Genomic DNA, 17,181 nt, shown 5'->3' with positions numbered 1-17,181 from the left:
GTAGGTGTGCTCATTGTCACTGGGTGCCATTTGGTTTTTAGCTTAGTGTGTAAGTCCTTTGCTACCAATCATACCCTTACACCTCCATGGATGTGAACCACCATGACTTTTCTTTCCTGAACCCGAGAAATAGTTCCTAATAAGCCAGACACTGTTTCTTTGTGTGCTGTCCACACATTGATTTCATCATTTAATCCTCAAAGTATCAGTGAGCAGTGAACAGTGGGTAGATACCATTATTATCCTTATATGAGGATGTTATGGCAAAATATCGCGGGTAATTAGAGTTGTAGAACAGAGCTTCAGAGTAAGTCCAGGACTAGGAGTGAAATCTTAATAATCTCAGATGGTGAAAAAGTTACAAGCAACAAGGCACAGGGGCCCCCGAAGGGGAAATGTTGGCTGAGCATTAGGAAGAGTAGTGCCTAAGGAGAGAACAGAAAGCCCCGAAAAGTCACTGCTCCTGAACTGTCGTAGTTTGATAGCATCGTTTGGTTTCTGTGTCAGCTCTCTGGCACAGCAAACAAGCAGTTGTTTTCCAGACCCAGTTTCACAGCCTATTGTAGTATTGCCTCTTGAGTTGTCATTGTGCAGCTGCTCTGTCCTGTCTAAAGGCATAAGCGGTGACCTCTCTCTTCCTCAGAAATCTTTGTGGTCTGTACAAGCCTAAATAGGGTCTGAAATTGTTAAATCCAGGCTGTTTAATAGTGATTTTCTCTGGAGTCGGATTCGGTCAGGCTCTAATTCTTCAGGAACTTTGGTGATGATTGCATTTTTTAAAAAATGAAATGAACATGTAGTATCTTTTAAATTTTAAAACAAGATTTTAATATGTTTTTTATTTCTTTTTAGTTGAGAGACAGTCCTCCCTTATAGTTCCCTCTTGAGTTCCTAACACCTAGAACAGTGTGTGGCACATAGCAGTTGCTTGATAAATATTTGTCAAATGAATAACAGTGGTGTTGTATTATAGGTGTGCCAACTGCTTTGACTGTCCCGGCTGTATGCACACTCTCTCTACTCGGGCAACAAGCATCTCCACACAACTTCCAGATGACCCTGCCAAGACCACCATGAAGAAAGCCTACTACCTGGCCTGTGGATTTTGTCGCTGGACATCTAGAGATGTAGGCATGGCAGACAAATCTGTGGGTGAGTCAGGCGGACTTCAGCATGAGATTTTGTGAAATTGGTAGTGTTAAAATTGCCCACAGATGATTATTTCTGTTACCTGTTGGAAGGCAGGAGCTAAATTCAGAGGTAAATCTTCTGTGTTTCCAAATTCTCACATTTATGGACTATAATGTTTCATCTAAGACTGGGTAAACTATTGAGTTTTCTTTTTTTTTTTTTTTAAGATTTTATTTATTTATTTGACAGAGAGACAGCGAGAGCAGGAACACAAGCAGGGGGAGTGGGAGAGGGAGAAGCAGGCTTCCTGCCGAGCAGGGAGCCCGATGTGGGACTCGATCCCAGGACCCTGGGATCATGACCTGAGCCGAAGGCAGACGCTTAACGACTGAGCCACCCAGGCGCCCTATTGAGTTTTCTTAGAGTTGGTAAAATAGCATTGGTAAATCCGACACTTTTTTAGAATCAAAATGTTAATGCTCTTCATAAAACATAAACACTCCTGATGATGAAAGACACCATGAACAAATTTAAAAGATAAAAGTGACAAACTAAGAAAAATACTTGGGTCATATATAACAGACTAAAGATAAATAACCAAAAATGAAGAACGCTTGTAAATCAAGGAAGAAGCCCCAGAGAAAAACTAGGCAAAGGGTAAGAAGAGCAGCTCTCAGAAGTGGAAATAAAAATGATCAATAACCAAAATGTGTACATGGAAGGGCCCACAGTCAGGTTAAAATGATCTTTATCTTGACTCCAAACTCCTCCAAACCTTGCAGATTCCATGGAAAGACCTTAACCTTCCACAAAGTTACAACTCAAGTTTGTGTTTCTCTCCCCTGACATTTTTTAGCCCTTTCTTTTTTTTTTTTAAAGACACATTTAGCGTCTTATAGTCTGATCAGCGTCATGATCAAACTATTACATTTAGCAATCAACAGCATGGGTGCAAAAAAAAAAAAAAAACTACATTAAAACCTTTTGTTGGAATGCTTTACACTTTCCACAGAACTAAAATAACCTGTTACACAATTAGTCACAAATACAGTCCTTGAGTTTTTTGCCCATACACATGAGTATTGTCTAAAACATGTCTTCTTTGTAGCAGCGAGGCCCTGCCACCACTGTGCTTAGCTGAGTTCACAAATCTGCTGTAACCTGTAGCTTCCCTGTCACTTCTCTGGCTCTCCTCTCCTGCTAAGCTTTGTTTCCTGGCAGTGATTAGAACCTTCCGCCGCTGCCGTAGCTACTGCTGCTGCTGGAACCACCACAGCCACCTTGGTTTCTTGGTTTGGCAAAGTATTGGCCTCCACCACCATAGAGGCCGGAGCTTCTGCCTCCAAAATTTCCTCCTTTCATGGGTCCAAAATTTGAGGATTGATTGTCGTAATTGCCAAAATCATTAGAGCTTCCGCCACCTCCAAAGTTGCTTCCATCATTACCAAATCCGTTATGGCCATCCCCACGGCCACCATATCCACCTCCACCTCGACTGCCACCAAAGCCACCTCGACCACTGAAGTTCCCTCCACGACCAAAGTTGTCATTCCCACCAAAACCACTTCCACGACCACCACCAAGTTTCCAGAACCACTTCGACCTCTTTGGCTGGATGAAGCAGTAGCCATCTCTTGCTTAGATAGGGCTTTCCTTACTTCACAGTTGTGGCCATTCACTGTATGGGATTTTTGAAGGACAATCCTGTCTACAGAGTCATGGTCATCAAATGTTACAAAAGCAAAACCTCTCTTTTTGCCACTGCCACGGTCAGTCATGATCTTGATCACTTCAATTTTCCCATACTGTTCAAAATAATCTCTTAGGTGATGTTCTTCAGTGTCTTCTTTAATGCCACCAACAAAAATCTTTTTCACAGTTAAGTGGGCACCAGGTCTTTGAGAATCTTCTCTTGAGACAGCCCTCTTTGGTTCCACAACTCTTCCATCCACCTTGTGTGGCCTTGCATTCATTAGCCCTTTCCTTTTATTTTGACTCTTTCTTTGAGTATCCATAAATTGCCTTGTATGATTAATACAAATTAAAACTTCATTGATTTGGCAAATTTTTTAGATCTGGTAATATCACGTGTTGGCAAGAATATGGCAAAATAGTTCTTTCATCTACTACCACCTTGGAGAGCAGTTTGATAATTATTAAAATTTTATTTATTTATATTTATTTATTTTTAAAGTATATTTATTTAAGTGAACTCTACATCCATCATGGGGCTTGAACTCACAGCCCCGAGATTGAGTCACATGCTCCTCTTTCACTGAGCCTGCCAGGGACCCCTATTTTTTTTTTTTTAAAGATTTAATTTATTTATTTGAGAGAGAAAGAGACCACGAGTGGGAGGGGCAAAGGGAGAGAGAATCTCAAGCAGACTCCATGCTGAGTGTGGAGCCCACCTTGGGGCTCGAACTCACGACTGAGATCACGACCTGAGCCGAAACCAAGGGTAAGACACTTAACTGACTACACCACCCAGACACCCCCCCCTTTTTTTTTTCCCCCCATACTTGGGGCTTGAACTCACAACCCTAAGATCAAGACTCAAGCTGAGATCAAGAGTTGGACGCTTAACTGATTGAGCCGCCCAGGTGCTCCGAAGTGCCCCTATTTATATTTGTTTTTATTTTAACAAAATAAATGGCATTTTATTTATTTATTTTAATTCTAGTAGAGTTAACATACAGTGTTACATTCATTTCAAGTGTACAATACAGTGACTCAACAATTCTGTACATTACTCAGTGTTCATCATAATAGTGTACTCTTAAAAACCTCTTCACCGTTTATTGAAAATAAACGGCTTTTATCCTTCTGCCCAGCATTTCCATATCCAAATATGCTGGAGCATTAAACACATGCTCAAAGACACATGTATTTACGTAAAATGTTTAGCAGTAAAACAGAAAAACTGTGTGTGTGTTTTGACCTAAAGACCACCAAGGCACTAACTACCTTTCCATCATTTGAGCATTTCAGGGTGGAGATTGCACTTACCTTTATTAAAGGGAACTTCCTTTATTTATTTATTTTTTAAATAAAAAATTTAAGAAACAAAATGAACAAAGAAAAGAAGAGACAAAGAAAAACAGACTCTTTAACTATAGAGAACAAACTGATGGTTACCAGAGAGCAGGTAAGTGGGGGGATGGGGGAAATAGGTGAAGAGGATTAAGAGTACACTTATTTGAGCACTGAGTAATGCATAGAATTGTTGAAACACTATATTGTACACCTGCAACGAATATAACACTGTACATTGGTTATACTGGAATTTAAAAAGTAATTAAGTTTTTAAAAAGTCCCACAACGAAAAAAAAAAGAGTACACTGACTGTGATAAGCACTGAGTAATGTATAGAATTGTTTTGGGTTTTTTTTTTTAATTGTTGAATCACTATATTGTACAACTGCATCTAACACTGTATGTTAGAAGCATATTCATGATAAAAAATAATAAAATACATAAAAATAAAAAGTTTAAAAATAGATCTTAATAACTATCTAGGGTGAATTCTCCAGCTTTGACCTTCTTTAATATTATGGTGGGTTTTTTTTTTTTTTTTTAAACATACAATGTATTATTTGTTTCAGGGGGGTACAAGTCTGATTCATCAGTCTTAATACAATTCACAGCACTCACCATAGCACATACCCTCCCCAATGTCCATCACCCAGCCACCGCGTCCCTCCCACCGCCCTCCACTCCAGCAGCCCTCAGTTTGTTTCTCGAGATTAAGAGTCTCTTACGGTTTGTCTCCCTCTCTGATTTTGTCTTGTTTCATGTTTTTCCTCTCTTCCCCTATGATCCTCTGCCTTGTTTCTCAAATTCTACATATCAGTGAGATCATATGATACTTGTCTTTCTCTGATTGACTTATTTCACTTAGCATAATACCCTCTAGTTCTTTTTTTTTTTTTAATACCCTCTAGTTCTATCCATGTCGTTGCAAATGGCAAGATTTCATTTTCTGATGCTGCCTAATATTCCATTGTACGTATATACCACATCTTTATCCATTCATCTGTCGATGGACATCTAGGCTCTCTCCATAATTTGGCTATTGTGGACATTGCTGCTATAAACATTGGGGTGCACGTGCCCCTTCGGATCACTACATTTGTATCTTTGGGGTAAATACCCAGTAGTGCAATTGCTGGGTCATAGGGTAGCTCTATTTTCAACTTTTTGAGGAACCTCCATACTGTTTTCTAGAATGGCTGCACCAGCTTGCATTCCCACCAACGGTGTAGGAAGGTTCCCCTTTCTCCGCATCCTCGCCAACATCTGTCATTTCCTGACTTGTTAATTTTAGCCATTCTGACTGGTGTGAGGTGGTATCTCATTGTGGTTTTGATTTGTATTTCCCTGATGCCAAGGTGTTGAGCACTTTTTCATGTGTCTGTTGGCCATTTGTATGTCTTCTTTGCAGAAATGTCTGTTCATGTCTTCTCCCCATTTTCATTTATTTGTTCCTTGGGTGTTGAGTTTGATAAGTTCTTTATAGATTTTGGATACTAGCCCTTTATCTCATATGTCATTTGCAAATACCTTCTCCCATTCTGTCGGTTGTCTTTTGGCTTTGTTGACTGGGAAACTTCCTTTATTTTTACATTTCCGGTACTCCATGGTTAACATCAGAGAGTAGAAACTCTGTGTAGTCAGTTCAAAATCTTGAGTTGCTATTTATTTTTTATAAAAATAGTTGCATTGCTAACTCCCCATATCTTTTATCTTTCTGAAATTTTATTCAGTTTTCTGAAACTTTTTAGACTTGGTAAGAATTCCCATCTTGGGGGCCGCCTGAGTGGCTCTGTTGGGTGTCTGCCTGCAGCTCAGGTCATGATCCCAGGGTCCTGGGATCAAGCCCCACATTGGGCTCCCTGCTCAGTGGGGTGTCTGCTTCTCCCTCTCCGCCTCCCTCCTGCTTGTGCGTTCTCTCTCTCTCTCAAATAAATAAATAAAATCTTTAAAATTTCAGCTTACTAGTCTATGACGAAGCCCATAATGAACTCATTATGTCAGTTGACATAACTAAAATGAAGATGGACTTTAAGTAAAAACTTCTTATAGATGATTACACAATTTGGAAGTAAATATGGGTCAGGTTTCTTTAGATTCAACTCTCAAAAATTTAATCCTTGGGGTGCCTGGGTGGCTCAGTCGTTGGGCGTCTGCCTTCGGCTCAGGTCGTAATCCTGGGGTCATGGGGAGCTGGGTAGCTCAGTCGTTAAGCATCTGCCTTCGGCTCAGGTCATGATCCCAGGGTCCTGGGATGGAGCCCTGCTTCGGGCTCCCTGCTTGGCGGGAAGCCTGCTTCTCCCTCTCCCACTCCCCCTGCTTCTCCCTCTCCCACTCCCCCTGCTTGTGTTCCTGCTCTCGCTCTCTCTCTGTCAAATAAATAAATAAAATCTTTTAAAAAAAATAAATAAAAATTTAATCCTTGATTCTGTTGTGTTTGCTCTTTGGTTTAGAATGCTTGAGCTCTTGGTTGTTGCTCATTGGTGGATAGATATTTCCTGAAATGTGATTTTTATTAGAAAGAGTCTATAGCATCTTTAGATTGTCAGTAAATATTTGTGTATTTTAGTATCAGTGTAGCAAGTAAGTTGTTTGAATTTGCTTATGAATGTAAGTTAAATATGAAAAACAACCTCAAAGTGGCAGAGTATGTATGCCTCAGTGAGTTGAAGTGTATTTTTTTTGAAGTGTATTTTTCTATGTTTGTATTTTGTCTCTTGTTGTCAAGGTAAAGAAACAAAGCCCAGAAGTTCAAATAGATTTCTCAGTGTTACTCTTAAGAGAATGTTTTATGCTTTTTAGATTATGAGCCATTAATGTTGGAGAATTTATATTTCAGAGCTTAAAACCTGTGTTTACTTCTAGAAGTCTGTCTCCTCTAGGGTATCTTGACAATAATAATTGAATACTGGGAGCTCTTAAAGAGTACAGATAATTTTTTCTTTCATGATGTCATTGGTGTCTGAGAAACTCTGAAACCACTTTAGAACTATTTGTTTATTTATAAGTAAGCCATTGTGTCTGTAATGTGCAAGGAAATGAGATCGTTATGTCTCCCAAATTGCTCTTCAGAATAAATTACCAGTTCTAAAGCAGTTAGGTAAAACATCTAGATTTTTCGAAGTATTACAGCTAAAACATTTCTTTCACATAATTATTTTTCATGATTGTCTTAATAAGTAAGGCAACCTTTAAAATATGAATATCATACTAAAGGATATTGTTGTCGTTTCTTGCAAGAAGGTGTGGTGTCACCTTCAACAAGCGTCCTTTTTGTTTTGAAAAAAGGTTATTTTTACTTATACAGATAATACACATTCATGTATTTATCACCCAGCTTCAGAAATTAAACATAACCAAAACAGTTTAAGCTCCTTGTGTAGCCTATCCCCACTAGATCCCCCTTCCTCAGCCTCCCAGAGAAGTAATCATACCAGTCCTGAATCCAGTGTTTATCGGTATCCATGCATGTCTTTATTCTTCTCCACATATGTATGTAGCCACTAACAATGTTTTTTCAATATGAAACAAATGGAAATATACTGTATATGTATCCTACTACAGCTTTTCTCTATTGGCATTATGTTCCTGATACATAGCTGATTTATGCATGACTTACCACAGTTTACTTATTCAGTCTCTTCTTGATGGACATTTATTTAGGCCTTCATTTTTTTTGCTTTTGACAACAGTGCTATTAGAAACATTCTTGTCTGTATTTCCTAAGTCCAAGACTAAAGGCTTCTCTGCATAACTGAAAATAAAATTGCTTGTTTTAAGTTGTCTACATCTTTAGCTCTCCAAAATGGCTTACCAGTTTTTGCTCCCACTAGTAATAAGAGTAGACTACCCGCTGCTCCAGATCCTTGGCTGCTCTAGTACTGTGGGACTTTCTTTCAAATTTTTCCAAACTGATGTTTGTAAAATAGTATCTCATTATAGTTTACTTTTTCCCTTTTTTTTTGTTAGCTTTATTGAGATATACAGTTGACCCTTGAACAAATGCAGAGGTTAGAGGTGTTGACCCCCCCTCACTGTGCAGTCGAGAATCTGCAGGTAACTTCTGACTTCCCAAAAACTTAACTACTAATAGCTTACTGTTGACTGGAAGCCACACTGATAACATAAATAGTTGATGAACATATATTTTGTATATTTTATGTATTGTATATATGTAGTCTTAAAATATAGTAAGCTAGAAAAGAAAAAGTAGTTACAGTGCTTTATTGTATTTATTGAAAAAAATTCACCTATAAGTGGACCCTCACAGTTCAAACCCATGTTGTTCAAGAGTCAGCTGTATTCATTATGGTTTTAGCTTTCTGGAATAATCTTTTCCATTGTGATTTGTGCTGTTTGTTTCTTATGTAAGAAATTCTTCTCTGAATCAAGGTCATAGAACATAGAAATTGCACAGTATTCTAGATAAAATCAGGTTCTTAAGAGTCAGACTGCTTGAGTTTGAATCCCAGCTTTACCACTTACTATCTGTGTGACTTTGGGCAAGTTATTTAACCTCTTTGAGCCTCAATTTCATGAGACTGATAATAAGAATCCCCATGTCAAAGGGTTATTGTATAAAATGAAACGTAATGCATTTCAGATGCTTGGCACAGAAGCTATGCATGTGTTAGTTGTGGTGGGGGTGGTTATCTTTATCACCATCATTTTTTTTTTTTTAAGATTTATTTATTTATTTATTTGAGAAAGCGAGAATGAGCGAGAGAGAGCGTACATGAGGGGGGAGGGTTAGAGGGAGAAGCAGGCTCTTCGCCGAGCAGGGAGCCCAGTGCAGGACTCGATCCCGGGACTCCAGGATCATGACCTGAGCCGAAGGCAGTTGCTTAACCAACTGAGCCACCCACGTGCCCCTGTCACCATCATTATTTTTAATGAAAATTTCATTCTGAATGTTTTGGTCTATATAACTCATAGGACTATTTCTTAGAAGTTCTATGATTTTGGGGCACCTGGGTGGCTCAGTTGTTAAGCATTTGCCTTCGGCTCAGGTCATGATCCTGGGGCCCTGGGATCGAGCCCTGCATCGGGCTCCCTGCTTGGTGGGAAACCTGCTTCTCCCTCACACTCCCCCTGCTTGTGTTCCCTTTCTCGTTGTGTCTCTCTCTGTCAAATAAATAAATAAAATCTTAAAAAAAAAAAAAAAGTTCTATGATTTTATGTTTTTAAGTTTCATTTTGTGGCCTGCAGATGACCTGTTTTTATGAAAATAAAAATACCAAATTATGAAAATTTGTTTAATGTCCTTTTGTTTTGCAGCTAGTGGTGGTTGGCAGGAACCTGAAAATCCTCACACGCAACGGGTAAGTAAAGCATCATCAGAGAGAGGATGAACTAAGAAAAGATGGAGAAAAAGACTGAAGATCTTCCATTTTATCAGTGGATATGGCATATGCCAGAAATCTTTGATATGTATTTTGGTGTCTGTTACACAGAAAGGGCTTCTGATAAGACATTTAAGTCACAATGGCTGTATTTTCTAGTCTGGCTTAAGTTAATAGAGAAACCTAGCTGTAGCTTTAGTTCTGTAGTCAGGCTGTGAATCAGAAAAAGAAAACAGTATGTGTTTGTTTTTAGTGAAATAAGAAGTTATAAAATAATAAGTTTTTCCGCTATATGGAAAAATACTTATTTTCAGACATATAAAAGCTGTATATCTATACACAGGGTTTTTGTTTTAATGCGTGCAAAATGTAATCTCATACCCACGTCTGTAGTGTGTAAGAAAGATATCTAAGCTGATAATTGCAGATACCTTTAGTGAGGGCAAGAGTGGACTTGGGCACAAGAGACATCAGAGAAGTATTGCTTTTTATTCTTTATGTTTAATATTGCTTGAAGTTTTCACAATTAACATGTATTGCTTTTAGGATTAAGACATACTTTATTTTTTTTTTTTAAAGATTTTTAAAATTTATTTGACAGAGACACAGCGAGAGAGAGAACACAAGCAGCAGGAGAGGGAGAGGGAGAAGCAGGTCCCTCGCGGAGCAGGGAGCCCAATGCAGGGCTCGATCCCAGGACCCTGGGATCATGACCTGAGCCCGAAGGCAGACACTTAATGACTGAGCCACCCAGGCGCCCCAAGACATACTTTAAAAATGAAAATATATGAGTGGGGGAGAAGACAGTACAAGATGTCACATTCTTAGAAGTAGATAGGCCTGTGGCCGTGCAGAAAAAATGGGAGTAGTTGTAAGGGGAAATAAGTAATGAAGTAAAAGAGGAGTGAAAAGAGGGCATGAAATTTCCTAGCCTTTTCATTGCCCATTTCTTCCCATTGTTAAACTTAAAGGTTCCATTTTAATATTGCAAATAATTCAGAGAAATGTAATGAAGAGAAACTCTCTTTGAAGAAAAGGGCAAATTTGCCTACCGTAGTCATTTGTCTTCTCTGTTCATTATGTGTCCAGTTAGTGTTATTGATTAATTTTACATATTTCCTGTTAGCTTTTTCATGAAAACAATTACTGCATCTTTGATTTCTTACAGATGAACAAATTGATTGAATATTACCAGCAGCTTGCTCAGAAAGAGAAGGTTGAGCGAGATCGCAAGAAACTGGCACGGCGTAGAAACTATATGCCTTTGGCTTTTTCGGTGAGGACTTGGTACAAAAAGGAGTGTGCAGTTCATTGAACAAGACCTGTGTGCCTTGAGAACAGTGATCATTTCAGAAGGTGGCCACTGACCTTAGATTTCTGAATGATAGGTAGCAGAGTAAAGTTTCTCAAATCATAGGTTTTTAAGCCCAGCAGTTAGGTTTTTGCCATATCATTTACTCTATTTGAGTTCTTTGAGTTTTAAGGACACTTGTGTTCCTTTTTGCATCACTGCCCTCTCTTTTCTGATTATTCCCCAGGGCTAGTGTTTAATTTTGTAGGTACCACAGAACTCTTAATCGGAAAAGTCAGAGAAGATGGGCGATTGTTAGATTTTATTCATATTACCTAGGTAGGCCACCTTTGACATTCTATAGTAATGGGTTCCCAGCTCAAATGATTATTTCTGGCACCTTCCTATAGTTCTCCAGGGTGAAGAACGCTGACTCTTACACGGTGCCTTTTGCCTGGTTAAATAAATAGTAATATGTGCCAGTGTCATTGATAGGAATTCTTTAAGGAAGTCATTCTCTACTAGTTTGTGTACTACCAATCCAGAAGCAAAAGATTAGGATTTGGAGCTTTTGTTATTGTCCCCCAAGTTTTATTTGCTCTCATAGAACAATTTCTTTTCTGTATGCTTGCTTGGGGTCGAGCAGGTTGACATTGAATAAGTAACATTTACTGAAGGGCAGTGATGTGTCAGACACTGTTCTAATAAGGACTTTTCACATATTTAATCCTCACAACAATCCTGTGGGGTAGATTGACAGTTGAGGAAATGTAACTTGTCATACTGCTTCTGCATGAGAATTAGTTAAGCCATTGAAACCCTAAGGATTGGTGAGGTCCATATAAAAATATTTAGTTTAGAACTTTATAAAAATATTAAAATATGCAAAGCATGTACATTTACCAGAGACTTTAATGAAGTCTAAATGAAATTTGCAGAATAGCCCAGTGGTATAATAAGCATATGCACTAGTGTATGTAGGAGAGAAATTTGAATTAAATTAAATTCTTCCAGCTTCCCTTATAACCTGCCTGCTGTATGAGTTTGCTTCTGTCTTATGCTGCATTTTTTTGTCTCTGTTGCAACCTGCTGCTATTTGGGGGCCTACAGCAACACACTATTCATGTAGTGGTAAGTTCTCTTTTATGATTCTTGCTAACCTTGAAGAAGTTAGCAGATGATCACTGGGTGTTCCAAGAAGACATTCATCATTTGCCTTAGACACTCCACATAGTTCTGGTCTAAGTCATAGCTTAGATATTTTTAGATTAATAGTTTTTAAAAAAAATCACATTTAGTTCAGTTTTACTCTACTAATGTATTTCAGTCTCCATGTTTGGTGCTTTTGCTATTATTTTAAAAATAAGATGATGTGGGGCTACAAATTACTTTCTTTAAAAGGAGCTTTCAAATTAGCTTTTTTTTTTTGCTTATTTCCCTGAGCTTCTCATGCTGTCCCACCCAAAAGTCTTTCTTTTGGTAAACAGGATGTATAAAAATGGGATTTATAATTGGAATTTCTGAACTCTGTTTAGGACAAATATGGTCTTGGAACCAGGCTTCAGCGACCACGAGCTGGTGCAACCATCAGTACCCTTGCTGGACTGTCGTAAGTTTGGACATTAAATGGCTTTGAGGAGAAAAGCAGGTATCAAAATGAATATTGAAGGAAGGTGACATTAAACAGTTGCTACTGGGGAAGAAGATTGTCATGCTTAGAAAAGACCTGAACAGAGAAAGAATGTTCTACAATAGAAGAATACTTCAGTTATTGATATCATAGACTTTGAAGATGAACAGGTGGACCTTTGAGAAATTAGTGCTTTTTATCTTTTAGCCTTAAAGAAGGAGAGGACCAGAAAGAGATAAAGATTGAGCCAGCTCAGGCTGTAGACGAAGTGGAGCCGCTACCTGAAGATTACTATATAAGACCAGTAAATTTAACAGAGGGTAATATTTTTATATGATTTTGCTTTGTTTCTATTTTACATCTAATTTTGCTTTTGTTACTGATACGCCCTGAGTTTTGAGATATTTAAGGCATCATGGTTGTTAGTAATAAAATAAATCAAGTAACAAATGAAATAGATACAATCATTTGAAGAACTTTAAAATATCAAATTTCTCTTTTGTAGTTTTTGAAGAACTATTCACAAAGGAAGTATTGTTTCATGTGATTATCTCATAAGTCTGATTTTGAGTGAATCATTGTAAACTAAGCCTGGGTTCTGCCTTTCATGCTAGTGACCACCCTTCAGCAGCGCCTCTTGCAGCCTGACTTCCAGCCAGTCTGTGCTTCACAGCTCTATCCTCGTCACAAACATCTTCTGATCAAACGGTCCCTGCGCTGTCGGGTAATTATTCCATTCTGTACAATTGTCATTTGTACCAGAGAAAAGCAGAAATAAATTAAACATTGGTATCTGGCCAATACCGAAGCTTCTGGAATGTAGTAAATATAAAATATGCTTATAGAGAATGTACTTGGTGTCCAGGCACCATTTTAAATGCTTTCAAGATAAAAATCCTCCCAACTATGAGATGAAGGTACTATTGTTACCCCTGTTCTATAGATGTGGAAACTGAGGTACCTGAAGGTTAATAAGTTCAGAGCACTGACCCCTAAAAGAGTAGTGAAAGAATATATAACTTTTAAGCTGGTAGAGAGGAAACAAAGAGGAGTAATAAAATAATTTAAAAGAGGGGGGCGCCTGGGTGGCTCAGATGGTTAAGCATCTGCCTTTAGCTCAGGTCATAATCCCAGGGTCCTGGGATCGAGTCCCGCGTCAGGCTCCCTGCTTGGAAGGGGGCCTGCTTCTTCCTCTCCCTCTGCTGCTCCCCCTGCTTGTGCTCTTTCACTCTCTGTCAAATAAATAAATAAAATCTTAAAAAAAAAAATAATAATAATAATTTAAAAGAAAGCAAGAAAGAAGAAACATCAGCAAAATCCAGCCTCTATGAATTTATAAAACAACTGAGTTTCTTCAATAAATACCCTGTAAAAGAAAACCAAAAGAAAATGGAAAAGAAACCTTTTAGATCAATGCTATTCAGCAGAACTTTCTCTGATGATGGGAATGTTCTGTATATGCACAGTCCAACATGGTAGCCACTCACCAAGTGTTGCTATTGAGCACTTGAAATGTGACAGTGTGCCTGAGGTACTGTCTTTCATTTTTATTAATTAAATAACCACATGTGACTAGTGGCTACCGTTAACAACACAGCTGTAGATTAGAAGAGACCTGAGCGGCATATCAACCAAACACAGTGTGTAGACTTCATTTAAATCCCAATTCAAACAAAACCTAAGAAGAAAGGGGCGAGGGAGGGAGGGAGGAAGGGAAGAAACATTTATGAAACCTTTGGAGAAAGTTAAACACTAGCTGGATTTTTGATGCTATTACAAGAACTTTTCGTGTTTTTAGGGATAATAATAATGTTATTTTTAAAAATATCTTCATCTTTTAGAGATGTATACCAGAATATTATGGATGAAATGACATGATGTCCGATGTTTGTTTCAAAATAGGCATGGTGAATGGGTGAGAGTATAGATGAAACAAGATTGGCCATTGTTGCTAACAAGTTGCTAATTGTTGAAGCTGGGTCACGTGTACCTAGGAATTTCTAATACTGTTCTGTATTTTGCATATGTTAGAAAATTGCTATAATGCAAAAGCTTTCTAAGAAAGAAGGAAAAGATACAGGCTTCTAGTTATGGACAGGAATAAAAGGCTCAGCACAGGAATATAATTAATGATACTGTAATAGTGTTGTGACAGATGGTAGCTACACTTGTGAGCATAGCATATAGGGATGTTGAATCACTATGTTGTACACCTGAAGCTCATGTCACATTGTGTGTCAACTGTACTTAACAAATACTTTAAATAAAAAGGAAGGAAAAACCCACTTTTTAAGCAAAAAGACACATATAGATTAAAAGTAAGCAGATGGAAACAGATATACCATGCTAACACTACTCACTGGAGAGCAAGAAGAGTAGCTGTATTAGGTTCAGACAGAGCAGATTTCAAAGTAAAGAAAGTTAACAGAGATAAAGAAGGGCATCATATCATGCTAAAGGGGTTAATTTTCCGGGAAGACATAACAGTTCTTAACGTGTATATGCCTAACAATAGTGTCAAACTATGTGAGGCAAAAACTGATAGAGCTGCAGTAGATGAGAGAGAAAATAGATGAATTCACTCTCGTAGTTGGAGACTTCATTACCCCCTTCTCAGAAATGGACAGATCCAGCAGGTAGAAAATCAGTAAGGACATAGGTGAACTCAACACCATCAATCACTAGATAAAATTGACATTTGTAGACTGCTTCATCTAACAGAATACACATTTTTCTCAAGCTCACCTCGTGCATTCACCAAGGCAGTCTACATTCTGGGCCATAAAAAACAAAAAAAAACCCCTTAAATTTAAAAGAATAGAAATCATACAGTTTCTACTCTCAGACCACCATGGGAGAAAAGTAGAAAGTGTTCTAGAAAACTAGAAAGTTCCCAAGTATGTGCAGATTAAACAACACATTTCTGCTTGAATCTTGAAGCTGCTTCAGGATTCTTTCCCTCTACCCCTCCCCCTCCCTCCCTCCCCCCCTACTCACTCACTCACTCTAAAATAAATAAATCTAAAAAAAAAAAAATTCAAGCAGAAATCAATGAAATTGAAAATAGGAACTCAGTTGAGAAAAATCAACAAAACCAAAAGTTGGTTCTTTGAAGACCAATAAAATGGATAAGCCTCTCTTGGAAAAAAAGAGGGCACATTTTACTAGTCAGAAATGAAAAAGGGGGCATCACTTGAGCGCCTATGAAAATTAAAAGGGTAATAAAGAAATACTGTGAACAACAGACTAAAAAAAAACCAAAAAAACACATGATATATTGATAGGTGCAGAAAAGGCATTTGACAAAATCCAACACCCATTCATGATTAAAAAAAAGGGGGGGGGGACTCTCAAAAACAGGAATACAGAGCGTTCTCAGCTTGATAAAGGCTATGTACAAAAAGAAAAGAGGGAAAAGGACATAAAACTGGTGGTTCAAATAGAAAGTATGTAGTGAGATAGATTTACAGCCAAATATCTCAGTATTTATATAAATGCCAGTGAACTAAATGCTTGTTAAACAACTAAATAAGAAAACCAACAAAATGCCTACCCATTACATGCTAATCACAAGAAACACAAACAGAATTCAGAAAGGTTGGAAGTGAAGATAGCTGGGGAAGATAGATTGTGTAAATACTAAATTTTTAAATGGAGGGATAATTCATGAAGAAATAATTCACAAAGAGGATGTAACAGTTCTATAATTGTATGCACTAAATAACGTAGACTCAAAATATATAAACATTTGAGAATTTGGGGGAAATTCAGCATGCTTCTCTTGGTAACCGAGAAAATAAACATGTACCCACTATCTGCAGAATATATATTCTTTACTAATACACACAGAACACTTATAAAAATTAACTGTATACTGGTCATAAAGTTAGTCTTAACATTTTTCAAAAGATGACATTATTAGAATATATTATTTGATCATAATGCAGTTAAGTTAGGAATCAGTCATTCCTGTAGAGCAAAACTTACAGGATGTTACTAAGGCTGTGCTTAGAAGTAAATCTATATATTAGAAAAGAAGAAATAAAAGATCAGTAATTTCAGGAGATATTTTAAGAAGTTAGGAAAAGAACAGCAAAGTAAGTACAAAGAAACTTGAAGGAAGAGGATACTAATGAATTAAGAACCACTGTAAAATACAAAAGAGTTGGGCGCCTGGGTGGCTCAGTCAGTTAAGTGTCTGCCTTCTGCTCGGGTCATGATCCCAGGGTCCTGGGATCGAGCCCCGCATCGGGCTGCCTGCTCAGCGCGAGGCCTGCTTCTCCCTCTCCCACTCCCGCTGCTTGTGTTCCCTCTTTCGCTGTCTCTCTCTGTCAAATAAATAAAATCTTTAAAAAAAAAAAATAAATGAAAAAAATAAAATACAAAAGAGCAATAAAACCAAAAGTCGATTCCTTTAAGATTAATGATAGTAAATTTTAATATGTAAATTAATAAAACTTTATACAAGATTCATGTTGACTGTATAATTCACCATATTTACCAAAAGTAAATAAGCAGTTTCCTATTGATCCATCTGTCTTCAGGGTAGATAGGCCTCCACAAATACAAACCAAAATATGCAGATTATGGTACATCCACACAGTGAGTACTATAACTCTAAAAAAGAATGTACTAATATGGGATATCTTTTTAAATGCAAAAAGCAGGGTGTGTGGCAAGTACACAACTTTTTGTGTAAGGAAGGGAGGGAGGGAAGGAAAATTAAAATGTGTGTATAAACAAAAATTTTTTTC

The 17,181-nt window shown here is 37.8% G+C and overlaps 2 protein-coding genes and 1 long non-coding RNA gene across 3 annotated transcripts in view; 2 read left to right on the top strand and 1 right to left on the bottom strand.

The window, feature by feature from the left end:
• The window catches only part of MYOZ3 (myozenin 3), a 381,468-nt gene that overhangs the window by 316,163 nt on the left and 48,124 nt on the right, over positions 1-17,181 (bottom strand). The gene's annotated exons all lie outside the window — the stretch shown is intronic.
• Positions 1-17,181, top strand: part of DCTN4 (dynactin subunit 4) — a 33,823-nt gene that overhangs the window by 4,278 nt on the left and 12,364 nt on the right. The window contains exons 3-8 of the mRNA XM_006741270.3: positions 974-1,152; positions 9,442-9,485; positions 10,675-10,782; positions 12,333-12,406; positions 12,635-12,747; positions 13,042-13,151. Coding sequence (XP_006741333.1) covers positions 974-1,152; positions 9,442-9,485; positions 10,675-10,782; positions 12,333-12,406; positions 12,635-12,747; positions 13,042-13,151 — 628 coding nt within the window. The remainder of the gene's footprint in view (positions 1-973; positions 1,153-9,441; positions 9,486-10,674; positions 10,783-12,332; positions 12,407-12,634; positions 12,748-13,041; positions 13,152-17,181) is intronic.
• Positions 1,162-2,542, top strand: LOC145722446 (uncharacterized). The gene is made up of 2 exons (XR_014146733.1): positions 1,162-1,322; positions 1,533-2,542. It is a non-coding gene; the product is annotated as an uncharacterized LOC145722446 (long non-coding RNA).

The sequence above is a fragment of the Leptonychotes weddellii genome, chromosome 7, assembly GCF_054177405.1.
Source record: "Leptonychotes weddellii isolate Sample4059 chromosome 7, ASM5417740v2, whole genome shotgun sequence".
Classification (NCBI taxonomy): domain Eukaryota; kingdom Metazoa; phylum Chordata; class Mammalia; order Carnivora; family Phocidae; genus Leptonychotes; species Leptonychotes weddellii.
The sequence above is the reverse complement of the archived record's forward strand: the minus strand, read 5'-3'. Positions and strand labels throughout refer to the sequence as shown.